The sequence below is a fragment of the Natrix helvetica genome (assembly GCF_964273705.1).
Source record: "Natrix helvetica genome assembly, chromosome: 1".
NCBI lineage: Eukaryota > Metazoa > Chordata > Lepidosauria > Squamata > Natricidae > Natrix > Natrix helvetica.
Window position 1 is genome coordinate 290,902,952 of NC_138548.1, and position 27,811 is coordinate 290,930,762.

The 27,811-nt window shown below is 41.8% G+C and overlaps 1 protein-coding gene across 3 annotated transcripts in view; it reads right to left on the reverse strand.

Annotated features, from left to right (window-relative positions):
- The window catches only part of RNF145 (ring finger protein 145), an 80,006-nt gene that overhangs the window by 27,886 nt on the left and 24,309 nt on the right, over nucleotides 1–27,811 (reverse strand). For all 3 annotated transcript variants that reach the window (XM_081934498.1, XM_081934499.1, XM_081934497.1), the window contains exons 3-4: nucleotides 11,853–11,961; nucleotides 2,549–2,640 (exon numbers count right to left, since the gene is read on the reverse strand). In XM_081934498.1, the coding sequence (XP_081790624.1) occupies nucleotides 2,549–2,640; nucleotides 11,853–11,961 (201 nt within the window). The remainder of the gene's footprint in view (nucleotides 1–2,548; nucleotides 2,641–11,852; nucleotides 11,962–27,811) is intronic.

Consider the following 27,811-nt stretch of genomic DNA (forward strand, 5'->3'; position numbering starts at 1 on the left):
AGTGAACAGTGTGATTGTGCCTGGATGTTAAGCATATACTTTTGTGTTGTAACTTCTTCCCTTCTGGTCTCCTATTAGAAGCCATCGTTTTGAGATTTCTCCTACTTCCTTTTCAAAATTTTGTTACATTTCTTGGGATCCCCAAGAAATTTTGTATGTAAAGTAACTAATTTTCTTGGGGAACCCAAAAATGGAACAAAACATTATAGATTTCTTCTGAGTATTACTGATGTTTTACAACAAATATAAACAAGTTGTATCCCCTAAATCAGAGCTGTCAAACTTGCAGCCCGGGGACCGGATGCGTCACACACTGGCCACGCCCACACCCAGTTTAGCGAAGGGGGAAAAAGTTGTGATACATCATAGGACGATGCAAGTTTGACACCCCTGACCCAAATGGACTTTTGTAGCAGGATCAGGATCTTTTAACAAATCTTCCATCATATCCACACAGCTACAGTTCCCACTGTTCTTAAATTGGGATGGGAAGTTGCACACCATATTGTGCTGTGATATAGTTCCTATTTTCCTCGTGCCTTCCCCATCTCTTTCTTTTTCTAGTGTTTCTTCCAAGCAGAGGCTCTGTCTGGTTATCTATATAATATACCTTGGAAATTAGTTCCTAAACTAGCAGAGGGACTAAAACAATAATCAGACTTTTTAAATAAATGTACATGTTTTCATCGAAATTAAATATGGGAATATTCCCCAAAGAATTAATAACTATAAAATATGGACTGGCGGGATATATGAAAGACAGAAGAGACATCAATATTTTAAAGTTGCAATAGACTCATGTTTCTTCCTCTCTTTGAACAAATAAATCAAGCTTATAATGAATGGCAGAAAATTAGCCCAAAAGGGGAGATGGAAAAGTTGTCCATAGAGCAAACGTTTTCCAAAACTATTATCCATTCATCAACCAAAATAAATGAACAAACCAAGACTAGGTCACACATCATAGTTTCAGTAAGGAAGCTGTTTAGATTTTATTATTAAACAGCAAACTGATTTCCTGTCAGACCAACTGTAATCTTTCTATGGGTGACAAATCTTTTGAGCTACAGGGCTGGAATGTTTTTCATTTCGAAAGAATCTATCAATCTTTTACTGTAAATCTTTAAAAAAAAAAACCCAGCCAAAATCACAAAGCCATTACGACAACCAAAAGCCCATCCTCCTTCAAGCTTAAATACGGTATCAAGTTCCCAATTCAATGAATTGGTTGAATTCATTTTCTTTGTTGATAGTTGGGAAGCTCTGCTTCCATCCTCTGTGTTAAAAGATCAAAGAGGTTTGGACAGCTGTTGTGAGAACAGTTGTTTAGATGTTGGGATTCCACAGTTTGGACATCTGGTATCCCAGCAAGAAGTAATCTGAGAGCTCTGTGAAAGAATCCTTCACGCCAGCTTGCACTACAGTTACAAAGCTCTGTCTAGATCAAATAGGTTGATGCAATGTAAACTGGATTCAGCTCATACACTTCCCAACGTCTTTTCACATATATGAGGTTTAGGATTAAAGAAGCCATAACTCATAAATGTTGAATTTGAATTGAAGGAACTGTGGCTTCTTTATAAAACAACAACCAATCAAAGATTCGGTTGATCTTATTTGCTGTACTGTCTACTCTGCAGAATTCTTACATGTGATGGCAAAAGAAGAAAAATAGGACAACTGTAGATTTGTGCAGGTACTTTTTGTACAATGGGAGATCACAGTCTCCCAGTATGTCTTAACTGGATCTTGGTGCCAGCACAATAGAACATACTCTGAATTATACAGGTAGTCCACAACTTACAGCAGTTCATTTTATGGCCATTTGAAGTTGAAACGGCACTGAAAATAATGACTTATGACTCCTTTTCACACTTAGGACTGTTGCAGCATCCTCATGGTCACATGAGTTACATTCGGATGCTTGGCAACTGATTCACATTTATGACAGCTCCAGTGTCCCGGGGTCATGCGATCACCATTCGCGCCCTCCTGACCAGCTAAGTCAATAGGGAAGCCAGATTCACATAACCAGCCACGTTACTAATTTAAGGAAAAAATTAGAGGAAAGTCATAACAACTTTACAATTGTTTCATTTAACAGCATACGACTTCGGACTCAATGGTGGTCGTAAGTTGAGGACTTACCTGTACAATGATATATACACAAAAACTCACCACAGAGGTTCTTTATTTCCTGATTAAGAATATAATGGCAACTGGATCATTTATCTCCACCCTCCTTCCCAGTTTAAGTCAAAGAATTTTTTTTTTAAAAAAGCATATTATTGCTGAAGTGACACAATGCTACTTAAGACCTATTTTCATACTCCAGCCTGGTATATGAGAACAGGAATTGTTGCTATTAATATCGTTTTCTACTGTTATAAAGGATCACATGGAGGCACAGGGCATGCAATAACATGATTTAAAATGTTATTGGATTACTCAGAGGATGTTACTCATGGCGTAAGAGCTATTTCATTAATTGCAATCCTGAGTAAATTTTGCTATTCTATAGAAGGTGATGGATATTTGATGTACTCACCGATCAAAGCTGTCACAAAACGATTCATGGAAAGAGGCTCTAAGTACATTGGCCCTTCGTAACCGGACTCTAGTTCACTTCTTACATAATCCCTAAAAGAAAATGAGTTTCATTAAAGAACTTCTAACATGAAGCGATATTTGCACAATGGGGGTAGTTTAAGACCAGAATCATGCAAGATACAAAGTTATGGTATTTAACCATGATGTATTCAATATACCACGATCAACTTGTTAAATTATCAATCATAATATATCAAACCAACATCACAAAGCGTAATGGTTTAGTTCAATGTGAAAGCCCAGTCTAACATTTAAACATTACTTTAAAAAAACAGTTGTCTATTCCATATGGTTCTCACTGGTGACAAATCTTGATAATGTATATTTATTTTATTAGGTGACAAGAAAGCTCTTTGAGAAATTTAGCTATCAATCTCTCCCCCATTAAATATATGCTTTTCAAGAAAAATCATGCTCTCATCTTCCCCCTCCCTGGTAACTCAGCCTTGTTATTAAACAGGCATGACTGAATTATTCAAAGAATTCATTAATTAATTTGAATTTCATTCCTGAAGTTACCAACTCTCCCTAACATGTTTGCTTTGTGAAACCTTACTTTGTGTACAAAGCAGTTGACAAAAGGCCAAACTTTCGCATACCCCAAAATCTCTGCTGGGCAGATGACCTTGCCTGTATTTATGAGATAAAAGGACCAATTTTTTTTGCCAAAGGTATAAAAAGATAAACATTCCAGCTTATCTGAGAGTCATCAATTGTCAAGGTTCATAGTAGTTCTATCACTGAAATAGGCCCATACTGTTCTGATCTTTAAAGATAATCCCTTAACTAGTTGCATCAGTTGCAATTTCTTTCTAAGTTTATATTGATTCATTTCAATTAGATCAAGGGTGTCAAACTTGATTTCACCGAGGGTTGCATCGGGGTTATGTTTGACCTTGGGGGGCCAGAGTGGACATGGCCAGCTCGATGTAACTCGTGTAGGGGGTGGCTCTGATGGCTTGAGTGCTCTGCCAGAGAAAATGGGCTCCTGAGCTCCGTTTTCAGCTGTGACTGCCTCCTGCAACGCTCTGCCAATGAAAATGGAGCTAGTGAGGGGCATGTGTGGCCCTCCTGAAGCTGTTTTCACTGGCGGAGGCGCCGGGGGCCATTTCTTCACTGTTTCCCGGGTGGTCCCACAGGCCAGATCGAAGCACCCCATGGGCCAGATTCGGCCCCTGGCCCTTGAGTTTGACACCCCTGATTTAGATAGATACAGACAAATGTTGTACATACAGACCAGCCACATAACTGACCTCCTGCCCATCCCAAATTACACACCTACTTATTCCTTCTTTGCTTGCCCCAATATTTCCTTCTGTTCCTTCATTAAAGCCACAATTTGTCTATAGTACCTTAAAAGCATAACAAGTTACAGTTAGTTTTTTTTAGCAACCGCAATTGGGACCGGCAACTTAGTTGTTAAGTAGTCACTGAATGAACTTATGACTCTGCTTACAATCTTACTTCAGCTTCTCTTTTCTTCACGTATCTGCAAAGGTCATAACTGCAATGATTGCTCACAAATTTATTTATTTTTCACTGTCCTGACTCCACAGTTGTTGCGCAAGGCAGTTACCAGAAGGGGACTTCTTGTAAACAGAACAAAACCTAAGCAGTTGTACACCTATCTCCTTGAACTAGATTATGTTAACTTGGATAATTGTACTTTCTTAGGTTATCAGCTGATAAACACTGCTTTAAAAAAAATCACAATGAGATCTATTCATTAAAGAAAGTCAATCCAAAACAATAAAACTTAATACAGTACAGGTCGTCCTCAGCTAATAACCTGTTCAAAATAGCAAAGGCACTGAACAAGTGGTACTTCTAACCGGCCCTTGAAGTTCCAGCCATCGTACCACCGCCTCAGTCACATGGTTGCAATTCAGGCACTTTGGGCCGGTGACTGGATCACATTTCCAAGAGTTGCACCATCCCAATCATGGGATCACTATTCGCAACCTTCCCTGCTGACTTCTCACAAGCCAGGTCAAGGGCAAAGCCAGCAGGAAAGATCGCAAATTGCTTCACTGCTTTTTCTTCAGAGGAGCCCTGCTATGGAGTACAGGTTACAACGATTCATTTAGTGACCTTTCGAAGTTACAGAGGCACTGAAAAGAGAGACTTATGACTGGTTTTTCATACTTTACAACCGTTGCAGCAAAAAAAAAAAACTTGAGATGGGCGGGGCTTCATGTCGCAGTGCCACAATGACTACTGGGCTCTCCGGATAGCCGTCGAATTTGGGTCCAAACTGAACCCCAACCGTCCCGAAGAGACGGTGAAAGGTAGGGGGAGATCCTGCGGTCCCAGAGACACCCGCAAAGTCTCTAGCGACTGGGAAAAAGCCCCCTTTGCCAGTGATCCTGAGTCAGCCTCAAGGTTGCTGAAACTGCTGGCAGCTCCCTCACGCAAGCACAGGAGCGAAGCATGTCGTTTCAGTGAGAGTTTTTACATCTTTTTTCTATAGGAGAGAGAACACCCTAAAGTTGGAAACTTAAGTTAAAATAGAGGTGGACTAGAGAGAAAGCGGCGGATCTAAGACCGCCAATTGAATTTTTTTCCCCCTTTTTACTTTTGGAAACCAGGCTGGACTTTCGATTGCAACAGGGGGTTGGACTAGAAGATCTCTAAGGTCCTTTCCAACTCTGCTATTATATTGTACATGTTCAAAATTTGGACGCTTGGCAGCTGACTCATATTTATGACGGTTGCAGGTCCCTTTTGTGACCTTCTGACAAGCAACCTCAGTGGGGAAGCCAGATTCACTTAACAACTGTGTTACTAACTTAACAACTGCAGCGATTCATTTAACAATTGTGGCAAGAAAGATTGTAAAATGAGGCATAACTCGCTTAACAAATATCTCACTTAGCAGCAAAAATTTGGGAGGCTCGTTGTGAATCGTAGGTCGAGGACTACCTGCATGACATCTCGGAGATCTTGTAGTCCATAGCCTTACATGCACTGCAGTACCCCCTTCCTTAGCCTGCATGCACTTGGGTGGCACAGCAGCAACCCTTGTCTTGTTCCTTAGTATTCATCTGCCCTCCAGCCTGCTTGCAAGCTATCCTGGACTTGCAACTTCCAGCCACCTCTTCTCATTGACTTCGCTTGTGAGAAGCCAGCAGGAGGATGCAAGTCACAGTCATGTGTGGTCCTCACTTAACGACCCACAATTTTCACTTAATAATGGCAACAGAGGACTGTCAGGATTCGCTATCATTAAGCAATGTGGTCAGGTGACATCACACCATGCAACTGCATTGCTTAGCAACAGAAATTCTAGTCCAATTATTGTTGTTAACAGAGGACTGTCTCCTCTACTGATAATAGCAATAAGACTTCTATACTGCTTCACAGTGCTTTTACAGCCCTCTCTAAGCGGTTTACAGAGTCATCATTTTGCCCCCAACAATTTGGGTCCTCATTTTGCCCATCTGGGAAGGATGGAAGGCTGAGTCAACCTTGAGCCTGGTGAGATTTTAACTGCTGAACTGCAGCTACCAGTCAGGAAGTAGCCTGCAGTACTGCACTCTAACCATTGCACCATCTCGCCTCTATAATCACAACTGAGCCCGAAGTGGCCGCTAAGCAAGACAGTTTTTAAGAGAAATGTGCCCCCATTTTATTAGCATTCTTGCCACAGTTGTTAAGTGAATCACTGCAGGTGTTAAGTTAGGAACACGATTGTTAACTGGATCTGGCTTCCCCATTGAGGTCTCTTGTCAGAAGGTTGCAAAAGGTGATTGCATGATCCCAAGACAAGGTCATAAATTGTCCCAATTTCAAAAACACATACCAATAGTCAAGCGTCCAAATTTAGAAGACATGACCATGGAGATGTTGCAATGGTTGGAAGTGTGAAAAATGGTCATCAGTCGGGTTGTTTCCTGTGTCATTGTAATTTTGAACGGTCACTAAATGAACAGTTGCAAGTTGAAGACTACCGGTATTTGCAAAACACAGCTGATTTACTGTCTTTATTAGAAAGGTTGCAAATATCTGTCTGCTTAGTTTCACTTCTCCAAAAGTTATTGTAAGAATAAATACGCTTTTCTAAAGATGAATTCCAGAAACCATAAAGTATTCTGTAAAATTATTGCTCAAATTATGGATTGTTAAGATTTTTTTCTTAATAGGTATGTTTAAGAGAGCTGCTTTACTATATAAACTGATGCTTTATCAGTTTTTATAACTAGAAGAACAAAATGGTTGTTCCTAGAAAAAAAACAAGATATAGTGAAAGGTGCAGCTGACATAACTCAAAAGAAAAAAGTAATTGCGTCTTATCTTCCCCTGAAATATAACAGATTCTATTATGCTGACATAGCAAATTATCTGGCAACAGAAAATAAAAATGTAATTGTGATTTAAAAAGGGGGGGGGGAGAATACAACTTTCAGTTTTTACAGCTTACACAGTGGATAGCTAAGTCCCAAAATGCCTATGGCAGGGGTGTCAAATTTGATTTTATTCAGGGATGTATTTGACCTCGGGGGCTCGGGGTGGGTGTGGCCAGCTCAACATCACTCATGTCGAGGGCACCTGTGGTGGCCCAAGTGCTCTGCCAGTGAAAACAGGCACCCAACCTTCATTTTCAGCAGTGACAGCTTCCTGCAACCCTCTACCACTAAAAATGGTGCTCAGGAGAGCCGCCCGCAGCCCTCACGAGCTCCGTTTTTGGCTGTGACGCCTCCTGCAACCCTTTGCCAATGGAAAAAGAGCTCTGTTTTCACTGGCAGAGGCACCGCGGGCCGGTCCTTTGCTGTTTCCAGGGTGGCCCTGCGGAGCAAATCTAAGCACTCTGTGGGCTGGATCCAGCCCCCGGGCCTTGAGTTTAACATCCCTGGCTTATGGAGATTCTCAGTCATCCAGGTTATGGTTGTCCCAAAGGTGCTTTTTCAAGAGGCAAATGGACTTTCTGGTTTTTCTTTCAAGATGTTTTGTTTCTCATTCAAGAATCTTCTTCAGCTATAGCTGGATGGTGGGGAATGGGAGGATTTATATTCCTGGCAGACAGCTGGTCATTTGCATTCTTTTAGAGCTGGTGAGGCAACCTGGAGGTTTATGTGTGTCATCAGGTCCTTAGCTAACGCAACATATATGCAGACTTCAAATCCAAGAATACACGAAAGCAGAAACTTGTCCACCCAAGAGTAAAACACCCAGACATAAACTGAGCAACGTGGTATATGTAGTAAGCCATGTGCAGATCTGTACAATGAGGAAACAAAACAACCACTTCATAAACGCCTGGCACAACATTGGAGAACAAGATTGAACAGTCTATCTGCATTTAAAAGACAAAGTCCACTCATTTCAAGACAGCAAAGTCCACATTCTGGACAGAGGGGACTGTTGGTTTGAAAGAGGAGTCAAAGGATCCATCTATGTCAAAATTGAACAGCCCTCTCTCAACAGAGGGGAAGGGATAGGACATCATCTATCTCCAGTCTACAACACAGTCCTTTCAACAGTTCCAAGAAGGCTCCACACCCATTTGACTCTGAGGACACAGATAAACCTCCAGATGATCTCAACTATAAGAATGCAAATGAGCAGCTGTCTGCAAGGAATATAAATCCTTCCATTCCGTACCATGAAGCCAGAGCTGAAGAAGGTTCTTGGATGAGAAGTGAAAAGAAAAACCAGAAAGTCCAGTTGCCTCTTGAAAAAGCACCTTTGGGATGAAGACTCCCCTCTCCTGCCAAACAGTTACACACAATTCAAGGGCCTTTTTGCTGATGAAGAGGCTTAATCTTTTCCATGCCACTTCCCCTTCTTTCTCTCCTATTAGCTCCAGGAAGTTGTATTAGGCTGGCAAGGAAAAGGGCGTTGGTACTTACCTGATACACCTCTTCTCATAGTGGGGGAGGAGTATCCAGGATGGGTTGACCTTGCCCTCTCTTGATTGGACTGCGTCAGATAAGCTCTTTGGGCTACACACCTGACCACCAGGTACTACCCAGTTATTGGCGAAGAACTCTATCCCATTCGCTGTGTCATCCACTCTAGACTTTTAGTTTCAAACCTTTATTAATCTATTGTTTTCCCATTCTAATAACTTCTCAATCGATCTTCGCGTTCTTTTACTGAGGCAAATCACAGGCCACATACTACAGCCTAAGGTACAACAGCAGCAAAGGCAGCCGCAGAGTAACCATGGGACATTAACTGGAAGATTCTTCTTAAGACAGCTGTTCACTCGGCTGATGCTGGCTTTGAACTCTTCAGGTGCAACTTTTCCTGTCAATGAGGAAGGGAACTCTGCTTCAAATTTGTTGCTCGGCCCAAACACGGTCACATGGCCCGAGCCGAAATTATTTATTCCTTCAACAGAACAGTTCAACAACCAATTGCTACATAACCATATCAGGGTGGGGCTGGATACTCCTCCCCCACTATGAGAAGACTGCAACATATATATGTTGCATTTGTGTAACGAAGGCAACATAAAAAAAATGGCTTTCTGCCTGGATGGCTGGATTATAACTGTTAATGCAAACAAGTGAGAGGATAGTCATTCATAAAGCTGAAGTGAGAGACTAGTCCTTTATCTGCCCTTAAGCTGAGAGACACAACAGCAATTTACAATTTGCAAATGAGGGCATGCATTGCTGCTGTGCTTTATAGAGTGGCCAATAAAAATTAAGGGGAAACATTAAAGCATTGTGCAAGAAAATATTTTTCCCAATTGCTCTTTAAAGGTAAAGGTAAAGGTTCCCCTCCCATATATGTGCTAGTCGTTCCCGACTCTAGGGGGCGGTGCTCAACTCTATTTCAAAGCCAAAGAGCGAGCGCTGTCCGAAGACGTCTCCGTGGTCACGTGGCCGGCATGACTAAATGCTGAAGGAGCATGGAATGCTGTTACCTTCCCACCAAGGTGGTCCCTATTTTTCTACTTGCATTTTTTACGTGCTTTCAAACTGCTAGTTTGGCAGAAGCTGGGACAAGTAATGGGAGCTCACTCCATTACGTGGCACTAGGGATTTGAACCGGCGACCTTTCTGATAGACAAGCTCAGCATCTTAGCCACTAAGTCCCTCAATTACTTTTTATATACTATTTATTCTCTGTGTCATTCTTTTTAAAAAAGAAACATTCCCTAAAGATAAAATATATTTTGAAGAACTATCCTTTATATTATTGGTCCCCAACATTTCCAGTTCTGCAGACTGGCAGTGGCAGCAATGCTGGGGGAGGGGAAAAGAGGGGGAGGGAGAGGGGATGATTTCATGCATGTATGTGCCGCTTACACAAAAGCAAGGGCCTGATTTCCAATGGGCTACGGCCCAGCACTGGACCACAGATCAGGAGTTGGGGACCCATGATGCAGCTCATGCATAGGTGTTGTTATGATTTGTTTTTAAAATAGGGTATTCTACCACTTCCTTTATTTAAAAGAAATATTTTCCCCCTTTGGCTAGACCAGTGGTTCTCAACCTGTGGGTCGGGACCCCTTTGGGGGTCGAATGATCCTTTCACAGGGGTTGCCTAAGATCATAGGAAAACACATATTTTCGATGGTTTTAGGAACCGAGACACCAATTTTATGGTCGGGGGTCACCACAACATGAGGAGCTGTATTAAAGGGTCACGGCATTGGGAAGGTTGAGAACCACTGGGCTAGAGAGAACTACAGTATGAAAGACAGCTGATGATATTCTGTCATTGCCTAGAACTGTTTTTACGAAGACTCAGAAAACTTTACGTAAACTGTAACGCATACTACCTTCTGTACTAGAATCTTTTGCTTAGCTGATAAAAAAAATACAGCAGATAACCATTAAATTACTAATCACAATCAGTCAATGGAAACCTATCATGCCTATTCTGATACAGCTAGCTTCTAATCCACTTCTCAACATAATTTAAGTGAATGGTGCTTACTTTTAAAGGCCACTTGAAGTGGAACTTCAGATACTATCTCACAGATACCAAGGTAATCTTTACAGATCTTCAGCTGAAAGCCTCTGCCTCCTTAAATTAAGAAAGAGGACCCCTCCAAGGCCACTGTCTTATATCCACCCCAGTGTCTCCCAGCCTAAGCAAAGTTTTCCAAATGATCAGTGGCAGATCTTCAATGTATGGAGGACTACAGCCCCCCACTGTCCACAACCAGATCTGTAAGTGAGACTGGGAGTGATCGCATCAATAAATTCTTGTTGATTCTTATACAAGGCTCACTGGTCTTATTTTTACTTTTATTTATTTTATTTAAGAGCTGTGGTGGCACAGTAGTTAGAATGCAGTACTGCAGGCAACCTCTGCTGCCTGCCGGTTGCCTGCAATTTGGCAGTTCAAATCTCACCAGACTCAAGGTTGACTCAGCCTTCCATCCTTCCGAAGTTGTTAAAATGAGGAGCCAAATTGTTGGGGACTAATATGCTGACTCTGTAAACTGCTTAGAAAGGTCTGTAAAGCACTGTGAAGCGGTAAATAAGTCTAAATGCTATTACCATTTTTACAGTGCTTTGATGGAATATATAATATTACTATTTTATCTGTCTCATTTATAATACTGTACTTTACTTGTTGTAACCAACACTTTTATCTGCTATGGTGTAACAACCAACCAGGGAGTAACAATACTGAACGATTTGGATACTTAATTATGCTTGGGCTTATTTCTCGTTCAGAATAAAGCAATGAGTGCATACGAGCCACTATAGCTAAAACAAAGAGTAATTTTAGAAGCATTTAGTTTCATCTATGCATCTTTTTGTTAATGTAGGGAAAAAAATCTCTGCAAGTCAACAAAGATACATTGTACTTATTGTGGTCAAAAGGATCTATAGCTCCAAAGTGGAACACTCAGAATGTTCTTAAAAAGTAATTCATTTTCAAATAACAATTGCAACAGTAATAAGCATGAATTTTCAGTAGAGTAGAAGCTAAACTATAATTAAAAATTAGGCAAGTAATAGACTTAATTGGACTTCTGTTAAGAAACACTTGGACAGAGAGATACATGTTGCGGGGCGGGGGAGGGGGAAGGTGTTGGAAATGGAAGGCAGAGCTCCAAACTGATTTCCAGCCTCAAGACTACATCTTGGGAGCCAGGTGATAGGCAGCTGGAGATCTCAGTCCCAAAGTATTAATAATTAATGTCAGACCTGTTTCCAAATAAAATTGCCTTCATTTATAATTTGTTAGTGGACGAGAAGGCATGCCCATATAAAGGAAATGTCAATGTAATTAAACAGGCAGGTTAAGGAAATCAATTCTGTTATTCTTACCTGGAGATCTGATGCCCAGCATACAGCAGCAGTCCAGTCAGAAAATACAGGTAGAGGTGAACCAGGTGTTGTCTGGGCAAGGTTAGGAGCACAACACTTAAGATATAACCTGAATAAGAAATTGAAATAATACAGGGTTAACTATAGAAATCCTTACTGAATGATTTTCAAGTCATTTGTGTGAGGACGTCATGACATCTCCTATGGACCTCCATGCTTTCCCTGTCTCATTATTGATACTCAGCCTCTACACATGAAGACCCAAGCATTACCCAAGCTTTTGGATGAACAGCATCTCCAACTTGCTGGGATTAAGTTCAACCTTTTTGTCCCTATCCAGTCCCTCACAACTTTCAGACACCATGACTGAAAGGGGCCAAGATCATGCATTTTGCACTCAGGTCCTGAAAATTCTGAAACTCATGCCCCACTGGTTGCTCTAAGACTTTCCCTAAAAAGAGAAGGTTGGATATTGGGCAGAAGTCATCCAGTATGGTTGGACTCATTGCTTCCTTCAAGACAGCTGAGGCAAAGAGAGAGAGAGAGAGAGAGAGATTCTCCCAGGGTCAGAAGAAACAGAGAGTCTACTTGAGAGTGGTGATATCCAATATTTGGGGTGGAGATTCGTAACTGCTCCTCCACTCTTTCTTCCATCTTTACCACAAAGGAGATAAAGTGAACTTTTATCCATTGGAAGTTTAGGCTACCTGGTTTAATGCTTAATTTCAACATCAGTCTAAGATACCAACAAGTTCTGTTTGAGGAATAAGAGTTTCCCCCTGCTGGGCAATCTGTTTAAAAAGTAGCAATCACAAGTCCATTGTTTCAGTGGGCACATTTTTCTTTTCAATAAAAGATGTTATCTACTTTGGAAAACAGTCTATGTTCTAGAAAAATAAGTACACCAGGACCCAACTTTGGAATAGGAAGTTTATTTCCAGCCATAGTTCCTGTAATGATTGCTGATGGGAAACAAAGCACAAAATTATTTTCTCCTTCCCACATCAATCACTAGGCCAGATATCAAAAGCCTTAAAATATGATCTTGTATGTTTCAACAAAGAAGACAATGAACAGAGTTAATTTTTCAATCATATGCACCTTTTCTTTCCACAAGTTGAGACTTGCAGTCACCCACGTACAATGGTGGGACTGCCTCGAATGAATTATAAAAAGTACCTTTCCTTTTGCCAAAAATTCATTTTAAAAATCAAGATTTGAAATATATCTATAGTAAAGCCTAGCAGCTACTTCAGATAGTAAACCAAGTTTCTAAATGGATGTTAGCAAATGGCAATGATATTATAATAGTGCATATACAACACGAGTCACAATCGGGATCAGAGTTTCAAGTCAGTAAGTAATTTAAAAACCCAATGTTCAGATTTAAGTCTGTGCATGATCAACAAAAACCAAAATAAAGGCAGGCCAACTGCCTTTCATTTAAGCCAGATATTCTACCTTTGCTTCTGATTTAGTTAAAGGGTGGAGAACTGGATATGATCTATTCACAGGAAAAAAGGAAAGCCCATTCATTTTTAAAAGTATCATTAAACCTTGACAAAGTGGAATAATATTGATTACACTCTCCCATTACACTGTTCGCTAGCTGAGACATTTAAAAAGACCTGTAAATCTGGTGTTGCACAGTCTTTCCAATATTAATCTTTTTTGCAGTGTCCTATGTTCAACAAATCCATAATTGTTCATATAATGAAACATCAGTATCTAATTAAAAAGTACGTTCACTTTTTAAACCATATTGATCTCTGTAATACAATAAGCACCATTCATAAGCAAATATATTTTAGATGAGTAAATTTTATATTTGTAACATTAACTGAATGCTAAGTCTTTTAAAATATTCTTTACCATGTCTAATAGGAAAACAAATATTTTGCTAAATTAGCCAACTTTTAAGTTTGCAATAAATTTAAAATTCCTCAAAACCTTTAGTGAGGAAGGAAATTTTTTGAATTTGAAAAGATTAAGTAAACCTTGAAGTTATTTTATGCAACAAAAGCAATAACATCTATAAATATTAAAAGATGTTAATATGCTTGTGAATTATATTCCAAAACTGGAAACTGACTGTTTCTGAGGAATTCTGGTTGGATCAGGGATTGAAGATTACAAAAAGAATTATTCTGAGAAATTGAAAAAGTGGTTTTATTCTAGACATTAAGGATTTGTTTTGGGAAATACGTAATCCCACAATGGCAAATAAATAAATAAATATAGAAATATGCTGGGCAACTCCCTACCCTTAGTTTTTTCCTTTGCCATACAAATCTAGATGTCTCTTTCTGCCATTACTTCAATGGTACATCAGTTGTCAATAGATACGGTTTGAAACAAAGACATAATTCTAGGCAATGTTCACATCTCTTTAATATGACAGCGTGTTGAATTTTGATGCCACGGTATGAATGCAGACGCCAGCCTTCCCCAGGCTAGAGCGCCAGATGTGTTAATGTCTTATACATATAGAAGTCAAAATACTGAAGTGGGAAAATATAGAAAATGTATTAATAGAGTTAAATAAGTCAAGAAGAGAGGATTGTTAGATCATTAGACATTTAAGGTATTGATATTAAGCAAACAATAGACTAAATAATGAATATCATTGCAAATTTTAATTGTTATTGCAGAAAAGATTTGTGCCCAGACGACACATTGTTTGATGGAAGATGGACAGTTTGTATTAAAATAAAATAAAAAAATTATACAAAAAAAAAAGACCTTGGGTTGCCTACATTACAAATTCTGAACTACCTAGAGTGATGAGCAAGCTTTTTCTTCCAAATGAGTGGTCCTGACAAGTGGGCATGGGAGTACTAGGAATTAATTCTTCTTTCTCAGCCTCTCTGATGAGGACAGCTCCTAAACTGGGGATGGGACGACACATAGACAAATTCGAAAAGTTCTTGGTACACTTTAGTAATACTACGAGGGTGGGATTAAACAATGACATAATTATAAAGATTCCATATCCCCATCCAACCTTTATGTGTTGTGCTCATCCTTTCTTTTTAGTTATTTTTATTCAGAAATCTAATGATTTCTTTTAATGATCAAGGAAGCCTTGATTAGACCTTCTGTGTAAGTCAGTCCAACAAAATAAAACAAGACTTAGAAAACATAACTGATCCTTTTGGAACTATTAGCCTAAATTGCCATTCATCATTACTTCAATTTTCTAACTAAATATTATTAACTAAAGGTAAAGGTGGTTTCCCTGTCCAGTTGTGTCTGACTGCAGGAGGCAGTGCTCATCTCTGTTTCTTAGTGGAATAAACTGAGGAAGCCAGTGTTGTCCGAAAATGTTACCATGGTCATATGGCCAGCATGACTACTGCATTTTTTGGAGTATAGGACATACTTTTTCCCCCCTAAAAGAGGGTGAAAATTTGGGTGTGTCTTATACACTGAATGTAGCCCCTCCCCCAACCCCCCAAGCCTTTGGCTGTTGTAGTCCCCCATCGGCCCCAAGCCTTTGCCTCTGCCTCCCAGCAATTTACCTGCTTGCAGCAAATGGGGGCTTGCAGAGGCTGCAATAGGCTATAGCAATCCCTGCAGCTGATGATCGGGAGAAACTGAAAGTGAAACTTGCTGTTTGCTCCACTAGGCGAATTGCTGAGAGGCAGATTTTTTTTCTTGTGCTAATCAGGCTGTTTGCTGCAAGGAGGTAAGTCAATAACTATAAATGCCTATAGAATGTTCAAATTATTAGACTTATTTTTAAAGACTGCTTTATTATTGTTCTAGACAGCTAACAAAATGAAGAAGCTTTTAAAAATAAATGCTTGATCTGAAGAGGCCCAGTGCTATTGTATCTTCTTTTAAATAACTATACTTCCAGAAAGCACATCAATTTTAATAGCATCTGTACAAGTATAGTCTGAAATGTAACACTATAGACAGTGTATATTGTCTGTACTGTTTGCTGTTTGTTGCAAGGAGGCAAATTGCTGGGAGGTAGAGGCAGATATTTTTTCCTTGTTTTCCTCCCCAAAAACTAGGTGCGTATTATACTTCGGAACATCTTATACTCCGAAAAAAATGGTATATACCAAAGTGCATGGAACGCTGTTATCTTCCAAATGAAGCGGTACCTATTTACGTACTCACATTTGCATGCTTTTGAACTGTGAGATGGGCAGGAATGGGAGCTCACTCTGTTGCACAGCATTGAGGTGTCAGACTTGGGCTATCAGCTTTCTAGCCAACGTGGCCTCATGAATTCACTAACTACATAAGTGGATTTACTTTCTGGCAATCTTGGAAAAATCGGAAGGCCCTTCAACTTCATTTTGGACCCAATGTGAACTGAGAAATCTGATTTTCCCTTTCCTTAAAGCGCAAAAAGGTAACAAGCTTATCGTAGTCACTAAGTGTGTGGGAACTGTTCAGTAAATATTTCCCATTATGGGCTCACCTTCTGTGCTTGAAACAGCAGCGCCTGCATTTTAACAACCAGCCATGATGGAAAGAGAACAGAAATAGATTGTACAGTGAGTTCCAAGCAAAAGAGAAGCACGTTAGATCTCATGTGCCTTTTCATTGTGTTAAAATAACTAATTTTCTAAAAGGAACTCGAGGTAGAGATTGATCATCACACTCCAGAGAAGTTCATTCCTCCATGTCATCAGAAAAGAGATACAAAACCAAATCATAAGATTGTGTGTTCACTTAAAAATAGCTGTACCATAAAACAAAACATTTAAAAAGTAGATCTGTCATTCAGCCTAATGTCTGCTTAAGCATAAAACTCACTTGGAGATGTCATTAATCAAGACTACAATCCTGAGAATTTCATGCAGACATAGGCATAGAACATTAGCTCCTGTGACTATATATGTATATATGTGTGTGTATATGTATACATATGAGAGAGGTATGTACGTGCAAACATATGCCCATTTGAGGGAACATGACAATCATATTTTTGAACATTGGCAAACAATGTCACATGATATGTATCCTGTGTTCCACTAATTTAGAAGGAGGCAATAGAAGAGGTGAATTGACCATCTTTATCAAGGTTCAAGTTAAGACCCTGAACAATGAATGTATCACTTGCAAAGAATATTCCATTTTACCTGATAATATGGGGAAGTTCAGTTTCTAGAAAATAACAATAACAACCCACTCTTACCTCTATATATCTTTATTACAGCAGGTTATACTACATCTTTTCATACCTCTACAAATGTGCAGAGGAGTTCCATAGGCATAGAAAAGGGTATCTTGCAGCAGACAGACAAAAGCTGGGAAAGAGGGCGTGAGGAAATTGGAAACTGGATGAGTTGTGATAAGCCAGGACTCAGCTCTTTCAACTGAAATGTAATAATCTTTTTTTGTGCAAGGAAGTTGCTCCTGTATCTTAATCACCCCTGAAATGAGAAGACATCTACAAACATTCTTGAATTATGCTCCACTCTTGATGACTACACAGGCACAAGCATGCTGTTTTCTTGGCGACAACATGGAAGTGCCTTGTCACTGCCTTCTTCCGGGATGTTTTTCTAATTTCCCAATCTAGCCTACAGCCTTGGAATTCACTGACAGTCTTCTCATTCACTCAACCAGGGCTGAACCTGCTCAGACAAGGACATTCAAGGGCTTCAAAACTCTGCATTACTTTTAGCTACGCAGTTCTATTCCAATTTAGGAAGGCAGATAGAAGATTATATAATATAATTTAAGTCAAAAGGTTCCTGATATTTAAAATGTATTTAATGATACCAATTTTAATGTTTTTTAAAAGTGAGAGTAATCCAAAAGTGACCTCCCCCAACCATCCAATCCAAAAAGATGAACAAATATCAACACTTAAAACAATAAAACAAGATTATTGCAATAGTGTGGAAACACGTTGATGACATAGCAACACAGGTTTAGTCAAACACTTCAACAAACAAATACATCTTTAGCTCATATCAAGAGAGATTTGATAGCAGGCAAAAGAGAGATTTGATAGCAGCCATAAATAAACAAGAAGGGAATCACAATACTGAAAACATTTGCGTCAGTAAGGCCCCTGAATAGTTGCACAGTAATTGTATGGCAATTGTAACATCTGTTAGATTGTTGTTAGCCACCCAAGGTTGTATGTCATAAGATGGGTAGCCCAATAATCTTTTAAATAAATAAATGAGATGGCATCCCCACTTCAACTTAATTGCTGAACAAATATATAAAGATGATGATCTAAGAGACATCCAGTAATAACAGAAAACATATGAATTCATAGCTATGAAACCAAGAATACTTTCTTGTGACCACCAACTGAATTAGGCTTTGATTATTCCTTCATACATTCAATTATATATCCACCCATCCCAACACCTAACATTGAATTTGGCTTTATGCTCTCCAATCCTGAAAAAGGCTATGATTAAACATATATTCCTTTAGTAATGGAAACACTTTGCTCAGGGCTTCCTTTAAACCGAAATGCTTGAAAAGAAGAATCTATATAGCTACTTTACTTGATTTAATTTTAAGAATATTAATGGTAATCATCAAATTATTGAAATCAATTTCTGCAGGTTTGAAAAGAATAGGTCATCACTTTTGAAATATCCGTGTCTCCTTCTGTCTCTTTCTCACGCAGGAGGATCCACACATTACTGTCAAAATATTTTCCCCAAATCGCCCATCGCAAATTCAGAAGGGGGTGAGTATCCAGAATATGTGCAATGCCACACACAATAATCACAGCAGTAAAGGTTTCCCCATATTTAAACACAAAGTACTGCAGGTGACTAATTACAGACAACAAGAGGAAAACACTGAGCAAATCTCTCAGATATAAATATATTTACATGCATTTATTTATGAGGCCTTTTTTAGCTCATGCTGTAAAATCCCGTGTATCTTCATGGAATTCTATAACTAAAATTGTTTGAGTATATTTAGTGTGACAAGCAAAATTTTCATATTTTCTGATTTTCCCCCCTCTATCTTAGGGGTGGTGTGTATAATTGTGTCTGCTTAGTTTGGTAAGATCTTCCCCAACTGGAAGAACTGAAAAGTGTGCATGCTCATTTTGATTGAGTAATGGGTTTCTACACTATCAAAACAGATACATGTGAATAAAGTTTACCTAGTAGAAAATAGTGCCAAAGAATTGAGACCTTTGAACTATGGTGCTGGAGAAGACTCCTGCGAGTCCCTTGGACTGCAAGGCGACCAAACAAGGCAATCAGTCCTAGAGATCAACCCTGAATGCTCTTTAGAAGGCCAGATTCTGAAGATGAAACTCAAATACTCTGGCCACCTAATGGGAAGGAAGGACTCATTGGAGAACAGCTTAATGCTGGGAAAGATTGAGGGCAAAAGAAGAAGGGGATGATAGAGAATGAGGTGACTGGATGGAGTCACTGAAGCAGTAGGCGTGAGCTTAAATGGACTCCGGACGACGGTACTGGACAGGAAGGCCTGGAGGAATGTTGTCCATGGGGTCGCGATGGGTCGGACACAACTTCATGACTTACAATAACAAATAGAAAAGACAGGACTTCCGGTTCCGGCTGCGGTTTGCGACGGGCAAGTTTTGCTTGCCCTGCGCACTCCTGGTGGGCTCCCCTTTGATCGGGGGGGCAGAGGATGCCCTGGAGGGGCTCCTGCCGAGGGGGCGGCGTAGCGGGGGATCTCCTGTGTCGGCGGCGGCCGGGGGGGGCCGCATCGCCCTAGGCACCAGGAGGCAAGAGGGGAGGCACCGTGGCGTCTTCACGTTGAGGCAGCCGGATGAAACTCGAGATTCGAAGGACGCAGTTGCTGTGCGGTGAGATGGAGATTCCCCCCGTTCCCTTTGATGATTGAATGAAAATAAACAGACTGTCAGCTATTTGGAACGATCTTCAATTCGTGGCTGGGAAGTGTGATTGGAGGGAGGGGGATTTCCCCCCCCCCTTTGGACAAGCGGCTTGAAACTGTTTTGCTCCCTGCTCCCAGAAGAGGGGGGGGAGCCTTGGAATGGAATCACCCTCATAGCAAAAAGCAGATTTCCTTTACTGCAATTGTGAAATGAGGTGATGATCTGTTGTATTTTGAAAACCTTGAAAACTTTTGCCTTGGGATCCCGGAGCTGGCAGGGCAAGATGGCACACTTCCGTTGTCTTTATGTACTTTGAAATTTGACTCCACCTACAGAAGTTGCTGGCATTTTGTCTTTGTCTCCGTGGCACTCAGAGAAGTCTCGTGTTACATCTTAACCTGGACTTGGAACAAAGGACTTTATTGCTTTATTACCTAGGTCCCTATTTGCCTGGGCTCCTCTGCCTCGTGATCTCTCTTGGCTACCCATCTCCCCAGTTGCTTTTTTTCTGTATTGACATTTTCATCTCTGAGCTCTGATTACCACAATGCCACCCAAAAAACCACCACTGGGGAAGCCGGGATTTGCGGGCTCCGCCCCAACATCCTCAACGTCCAGCCCCAGCGGACAACAGACACTAACTTCCTTGTTCCAGCCCAAGCCCTCTAGAGGTGGACTTTCAACAGATGTTTGAACAACTCTTAAAGGGGCAGGAGGAATTAAAAAATCAACTGAAAGAAATGAACGAGCAGATCAGAGAGAATAAAGACCATGTGACCCAAAACTCACAGAGACTGGAACTTTTGGAGGAGGGAACGGCTGTGATAAGAAGAGAGGTGATAGGAGTGCAGAAAGGAAATCAAGAACTGGAGAACCACCAGATAAAAATGGAATTTGAACGAATGTCCTTCTTTCTTAGGTTCCAAAATGTAATTGAGGCTGATGATGAAAACTTGAGGGATATTATGGCAAATTTATTGGCTGAATTTATTGGAAAAGACAGACAACAGATGGGGTGGGACATGGACCTGGTTTATAGCGTAAACTCAACATATGCTAGAACACACAATGTTCCAAGGGAGGTACACATCAAATTTCTTAGGAAGACCACAAGAGACGAGATTCTGAGTGCACAAGGGGGCAAACATTAAAATATAAGGATAGAGAAATAGCCATTCTGAAACAGATCCCAAAGAAAGTTAGAGATAAAAGAAAAAAATATTTGCTCTTAGTGAATAAATTATACCAGAAAGGGGTGTGGTTTCGACGGCTGTTGCCAGAAGGTATGCTAATATTCTGGGAGGACACGAGAGTTAGAATCAACACGACCACTGTGGCTGAGGCTTTTATGGAAAAAAATAAAGTCCTCCTAGATAAACCTAATGACACTACACCGGACATACAGGACACGGGAGGTGCCGGAGCCCTGCCAGGGGTGGGAGAAGAGGCAACATTGAGAAAACTCAGATCACAAAAATGAACTTGAAAATCTGTGTGATATAAAATGATTGAAATTATCTTAAGATAAAAGTTTATTGCTGACAAAATAGTACTTAGTAATAAGAAACTAATGTATTAGTAAATGAAAGTTATGAGAATGGGGGGGAGGGCCATTTCCTGCATAATGTAACTGTCAAAATTTGTACTTCATCCATTACCCCTTTCCTTGAATATTTTGTTTTAAAAACCAATAAAATTTTGTTTATATAAAAAAAAACAAATAGAAAAGACATGAATTTGCCACAAGATTCAACTTTTGGGATGCTTTATTAAAAAGCCTTAATTAAAAAAGCAGAATATTTTGAATGCTTTCATTTAGTTCTCCTGGAGGATAAATTTTATGCCAACTTTAAGGGTGCTACAAAAGTTAAATATCTACAGGTAATCTTCACCTAACAACATGAACAATGTTTTTAGATGAAACATTATGTGACCACATTGCTTAGTGATGGCAGTTCTAGTACTCTCAGTTGCAGTTGTTAGGCAGGGACCGTGCTGTCATGAGGCAAAGTCCTCACAGTTTTGACCTGCCAGGATCGTCTTTGCTATAGTTTACCCACTAACACTTATGTCTTGCTTCCCCCACCTCAACTTATCTCTGTTAACAGTTAGCAGTTAACTGGCCAAATAAATTTCCTTGTCTTTTGGATGCTTGACATGATTCTTTTTATAGCTTAATATGTTTTTAAATGTGTTTTTAGTTCTATAAAAATGGTTGGTGTAAGCCAAGAAAACAGTATCACTTAGTGACCACTTCTTTTAAGAACTGAGTTTTAGGAAATGGGGATAGTTAACATCGCAAACTTCATCTATGCCAAAATTCCTCAGATTTTAAATACTCAGCTGCTACCCTCTGCCTGGAATCCTTCACCACCTTCCAACACTGAATCTCATTTGCTTCTGCAAACACAACGTCGAGGCTCAACACTTCTGCTGTTTCTGATACTACAATGACAATAGGTGAGAAACTTTCCTTGAAGCCCCAGGATTGAAAAAGGAAGCCATTGAAATAAAGAAGGCAACAACAAGCAAAGGATATATAACTAGTTAGCTGTTCCACAGAAAGAGATGAGATGGGCAGAGGAAATTAGTAGCAGCTTATGATGGAAGGCGAAATGAAGACTCACAGAGCATAAGTAAGCCATGGGTCCATGACTTGCTAGAGCTAAAATGCCAATCAGAAGGACCATACTTAATTTGGTTGCTTTCCAAGAACAGGGGACCACTGCTGGCCTCCCCAAACATTACAGTGTAGAATCAATAAGCTATAAACACAAAGAGGGACTGCATATTCAGACAGGAATTGGTTTGTTTAGACTGTGATGGGGATGAAACTCATTTGCACATTTTTCCAGCATACACTTCTTAAGCCCATGTGCAAACCAAAATGCAGTGACTTCCAAATCTCCACTTTTCCACATTTGCAGTTGGGAGTTTACCATCTGGAAAAATACATATATTTGTGGGGAATTTACACAAAAAATAGTAGACAGAGTATGTATGCTAGAAAAATAATAAAATCGGAAATACATTTCTACGCAGGGATTCTTAAGGAAGAATCTGGCATGGACGTTGATGAAAACAAACATTGAACAGTATTTTTTAAAAATAGAGCCGTACTCTAATTGAGATGTGAGCTTACCCCAATATGCTGAACAGTGCATTTATGCAGGAGAGCAGTGCTGGTGAAGAAGGTGAAGGAAAGTCTGCAATAATGCAAATTGCAGGTATGCTTTCCATCCACATCTAGCACAACTCCCACTAAATCCTGCTACATCACTCATCCTGGCACCATGGAGCCAAGCAGTCAAGAAGCCAAAAAAATGATATTGTCTTTATCTTCAATCTGACTTCACTCTGAAATCTGTGTTATGTCTGTCACAATATTACAACACTAGCTGGGAAAAAGAAAAATGCTTCCCTATTCGTCTGCCACCCTGCTAATTCTGGAGGGTGTAATTTTTCCTTCTATGACCAACATGGAATGCAGCAAGATAGTCAAGGTAGAATTGGCTGCTCCATCCCTTTTTCATAGAAGGTCTTGATAGAAAGCCTTATAAATACAAACAACTGTCTTCTATTCTTTATCTGACAGGGAAATGCTATGCTAACATTCTTCTTCCCTTCCCTTGCCACTGTATAATGAACTCATTATTTCATGTCACAAGAATGTTTCTGGTAACTTTTCCAAGCTGCTTTCTAGAACTCTAGCATTTAATATCATCTTCTACTTGCATCTATTTTGTTCTACCATGCTCTTCCTGGTATCCCACAATACCATGCCTTTTGTTTCTTTAGATTTAGACCCTTCTTTCCTTCCAAAGTTTGGGATGTCATATACAGTTCATCTTCCACTGTTCCAAGTTTTCTCCACCAAAGAATTCAGTGATATAGATTAAGCTGAGCAAAAAAGTATAGCTGATGAATACGTCTTAAGATAATAAGCAAAAATATTAGCATACATTTTGATTGCTCAGATGTTCCTTCTGTATATGAAGGAATCAGTAAATCAGGAAATCTTACAAACCTGACTTTTATCTGAATAGGAATATTAATGAAATTCAAAGTAGAGAATCAAAGACTGTCTTGTTCCAGAGACATTTAGTCATAGATCTCTGACTCAAGAAAACTGGGAAACTGTAACACATGGAAGATTTCTGGTTTCAATAGAAGAGAATATATGTAGCTCAGAGTTGAACTGTGAAGTCATTGGTGCTTTCTGAGCATGGCACTAGATGCAGAAAGCACTGAGGACTCCACTTTCTGGTTTGACGGTTCATTCATGCACATAGGCAGAGTTTTGACTACTGACTGGCCCAAAGTTATTCATATGATACATAACTCTTATTTTAACACTGTAACCACACTATTTGACTGAAGCTGCAACATACAATTAACTTATGAATCTTGACTCCTTTTTTTATATTGAGCAAGAGATTTTCCATTCTCTGAGACAATCGTTAAATAGCTCTTCTCAATTAAAGCAGAATCATCTAGATATTTGAGTAGGGGAAAAGAGGAAAAACTAGGTTCTTCTGAATAAGCAGATAGCTCTGCTATATCTGCAAGGCATAAATTAACTGTGGCGGTGAACAACAGATAACATGTAATCTGCAAAGAAAAACAAGATGCTGCAAGCAATAGACAGGTAGGCAGATACTAATCCTACACCTACAGTAACAGGATTAAAACTGAGCTACTGAACCACGCCAAGCAAAAACGGTATCGCTTAGACCAACGTTTTGGAGACCAAGAGAAGCATTTAGTATTATTTTCCAGGGATGGGTTTGGAGGTAACTTCTTAAATATGCCCATCTCAAAATGGTAGGAAACTCTTTGAAGTGGAAGAACCCAGTGTTTGGGGAAATGGAGAGATAGCTCTACTATTCTGAGCACTTGAGTCTCTTCAGATATTCCTGTGTAGAAATTTAAAAAAATGGAAAAGCCTTCCAAAGAGGACTCTTCAAAGCATAGGTAGGCAAGGTTGCCTTCCTCCAAATATTAGCGAACCATAACTCCCAACAGTTCCACTCACTTTAAAGGCGAGAGATCCAGAGCACCATACATTTGCACCACACTTTAATGCTAAAGTGCACCAATGGAGGCTAATCTATTGGACCAGTTGAATATCAGAATGACCGTTGGCTTACCTGAATGGTCTTTCTCTAGGCGCTGCGGGAGTGTCCAAGCACGGGTTAACATCAGCTTGCTGCCCAAGGACTGAGTTCGAATTCTTGTAGCTCCGCCTCTTGCTCCCCTCAGAGGCTCAGTTTTAAAAAACGAAGGCGTGTCCAAAGGAACTGTCAATGCAATAGTCCAATCCAATGAAGAAACTACCCCGCGACCCCTGATAGGGTGGGCTTGGACACTCCCGCAGCGCCTAGAGAAAGACCATTCAGGTAAGCCAACGGTCATTCTCCTAGGCGCTGCTTGGTGTCCAAGCACGGGACATGCCAAAGCTATGATCCCCCAGGGAGGGAAGAACTGTTCACAGGCGCGGGGCTAGCCACAACCCTCTGCAGAATTCTTCTCCCGAAGGCTGCCTCAGCCAAGGCAAAAGTGTCCAGTCTATAGTGCTTGACAAACGGTGACGGGCCTGACCACGTAGCAGCCCGGCAGATGTCCTCGATGGATGCCTGAGTGGCCCATGCGGCCGATGTGGCAGCACTTCTTGTTGAGTGTGCAGTGATACGAGGAGGCGCCGGCCTGCCCTGATGTTCGTAGGCCAGCTGGATGCACGCCCTTATCCAGCGCCCTACTGTAGCGGAGGTGACCTTCTTGCCCATGGTGGCAGGTTGAAATGACACAAAGAGGGCCTCCGACTTGTGGAAAGGAGCTGTTCTTTTCATGTAGATCCGCAGGGCACGGCGGACGTCCAGCTTATGCCACTCACGTTCCCTGGAGTGCTTGGGATGCGGTCAGAAGTCCGGGAGGATCACTTCCTGCGAGCGGTGGAAAACGCTGTTGATCTTTGGTACGAATGCCGGGTCCAGACGTAATATCACTCTGTCGGAGTGGATGGCGCAAAGGTCCTCTCTGACTGACAAGGCCGCCAGTTCAGAGATCCGGCGTGCCGAAGTGATGGCAATGAGGAATGTCGTCTTGAGGGTCAGGTGGCGTAGTCCAACTGTCCAAAGAGGTTCAAATGGTGGCCCGGACAGAGAACGTAGAACCACGGACAAGTCCCAGGTAGGATACCTGTGGATGGTAGGAGGAGCCAGATTGGTGGCTCCTTTGAGGAAATTGCGCACCTGCGGGTGTTTGCTGAGGGACAGGTGCGACTCAGTAGACAGGATGGAGGCCAAGGTGGCAGTCTGGCGTTTGAGAGTGTTGGGTGCCAGACCCCTGTCAAGACCGTCCTGCAGAAAGTCCAGCACTTGGGGAACGGTGGCAGAAGTGGCAGAGATCTGGTGATGAAGGCACCAGCGAGAGAAGGCCGACCAGGTAGCTTCATAAATTCTGACCGTTGATGGATGTTTGGATGCCTGGATGGTGCGGATCACCCTATCCGAATATGCGCTGAGCCTCAGGATCTCCCCTTCAAGTGCCACACGGCAAGTTTCAGCCACTGGGGTTCCGGGTGATGGATGGCCCCTTGGCTGAGGGAAATGCGGTCCTGAGGAATGCGCCAGGGACGAGACACTGAGAGACTGACCAGGTCGGCGAACCAGGATCTCCTCGGCCAGTGAGGAGCTACCAGCAGTACCTCTGCTCCCTCTGTCAGGATCTTCCCGATGACCTGTGGGATTAGCGGCAGGGGCGGGAAGGCGTACAGCAGACCCGGAGGCCAGGGAGAGCGAAGAGTGTCCGTGCCTTCCGCCCCTGGGCACTGGAACCTCGTGAAGTACCTGGGTAGCTGGGCGTTGGCCGGAGACGCGAAGAGGTCGACAACTGGAAGGCCGAATCGCAGAGACAACTGATGAAACAGGTCTGGGTGAAGGCACCACTCCGCGTTCTGGATGGTGGATCTGCTGAGCCAGTCTGCAGTCGCGTTGTCCTCTCCCAAGATGTGGTCCGCCCGCAGAGACCTGAGGTGTCGTTCCGCCCACCGACCCAGGGATTCCGCCTCCGTCATCAGAGCAAGGGATCGTGTGCCGCCCTGATGATTGATGTACGCTTTCGTGGCGATGTTGTCGGTCAGGACCAGCACATCCTTGTCCCTGACCAGCTGGAGGAAAAGCCTCAGGGCCAGTCTGGCAGCCCGGAGCTCCAGCCAGTTTATATTGTGGGCGAGCTCCGCTGGTGACCATCTGCCCTGGATCACCTGGTTCTGAAGGTGCGCCCCCCACCCGAAGAGGCTGGCATCTGTCGTAATGACCAGGCGCTCCGGCTCCTTGAAGTAGGAGCCCTTCAGGAGAGCATCCGACTGCCACCACCGGAGGGAACGAATTACCTTGGGAGGGAGACGTATCACCCTCTTGGAGTTGCTGGCCATGCGTCTCTGGAGGGGCAGCTGGAACCACTGGAGGTCCCTCGCGTGGAGGCGTGCCCACGGGACCACCGAAATTCAGGACACCAGCTTCCCTAGCAGTTGAGAGAGGGAAACTACCGTTGTTGACCTGGTGGACCGGATCTTCCGCACGAGAGACCTGATGCTGTCCACTCTCTCTTGTGTGAGGAAGACCTTGCAGGACTCCGAGTCGATGATGGTGCCGAGATGCTGGATCCTGTGGGTCGGGTTGAGATGGCTCTTGGCCAGGTTGACCGAGAAGCCGTGCTGTTGCAAGACCTGAATGGTGGTGTTGAGGTCTTGCTGCGCCTGATCCCTGGATGACGAGTGGATCAAGATGTCGTCCAGGTAGCACTCCAGCCTCACTGGAATTGCGCGTAGGTGGGCTGCGATGGCGGCCAGCAGCTTGGTGAAGGTGCGTGGGGCTGACGAGAGTCCGAAGGGAAGGGCTCTGTACTGGAAATGCTGGTTGGCAAACTGGAACCTCAGGAACCTGCGATGCGCCGGGTGGATCGGAACGTGCAGGTACGCCTCCTTCAGGACTATCGAAGTCAGGAGGTCTCTCTGCCTGATGCAACCCAGGATGGTCTGCAGGGACTGCATCTTGAAGCGCTTGTATTCTAGATGCCTGTTGAGTCGCTTGAGGTCCAATATTGCCCGCACCCCTCCCGATGGCTTGGGGAC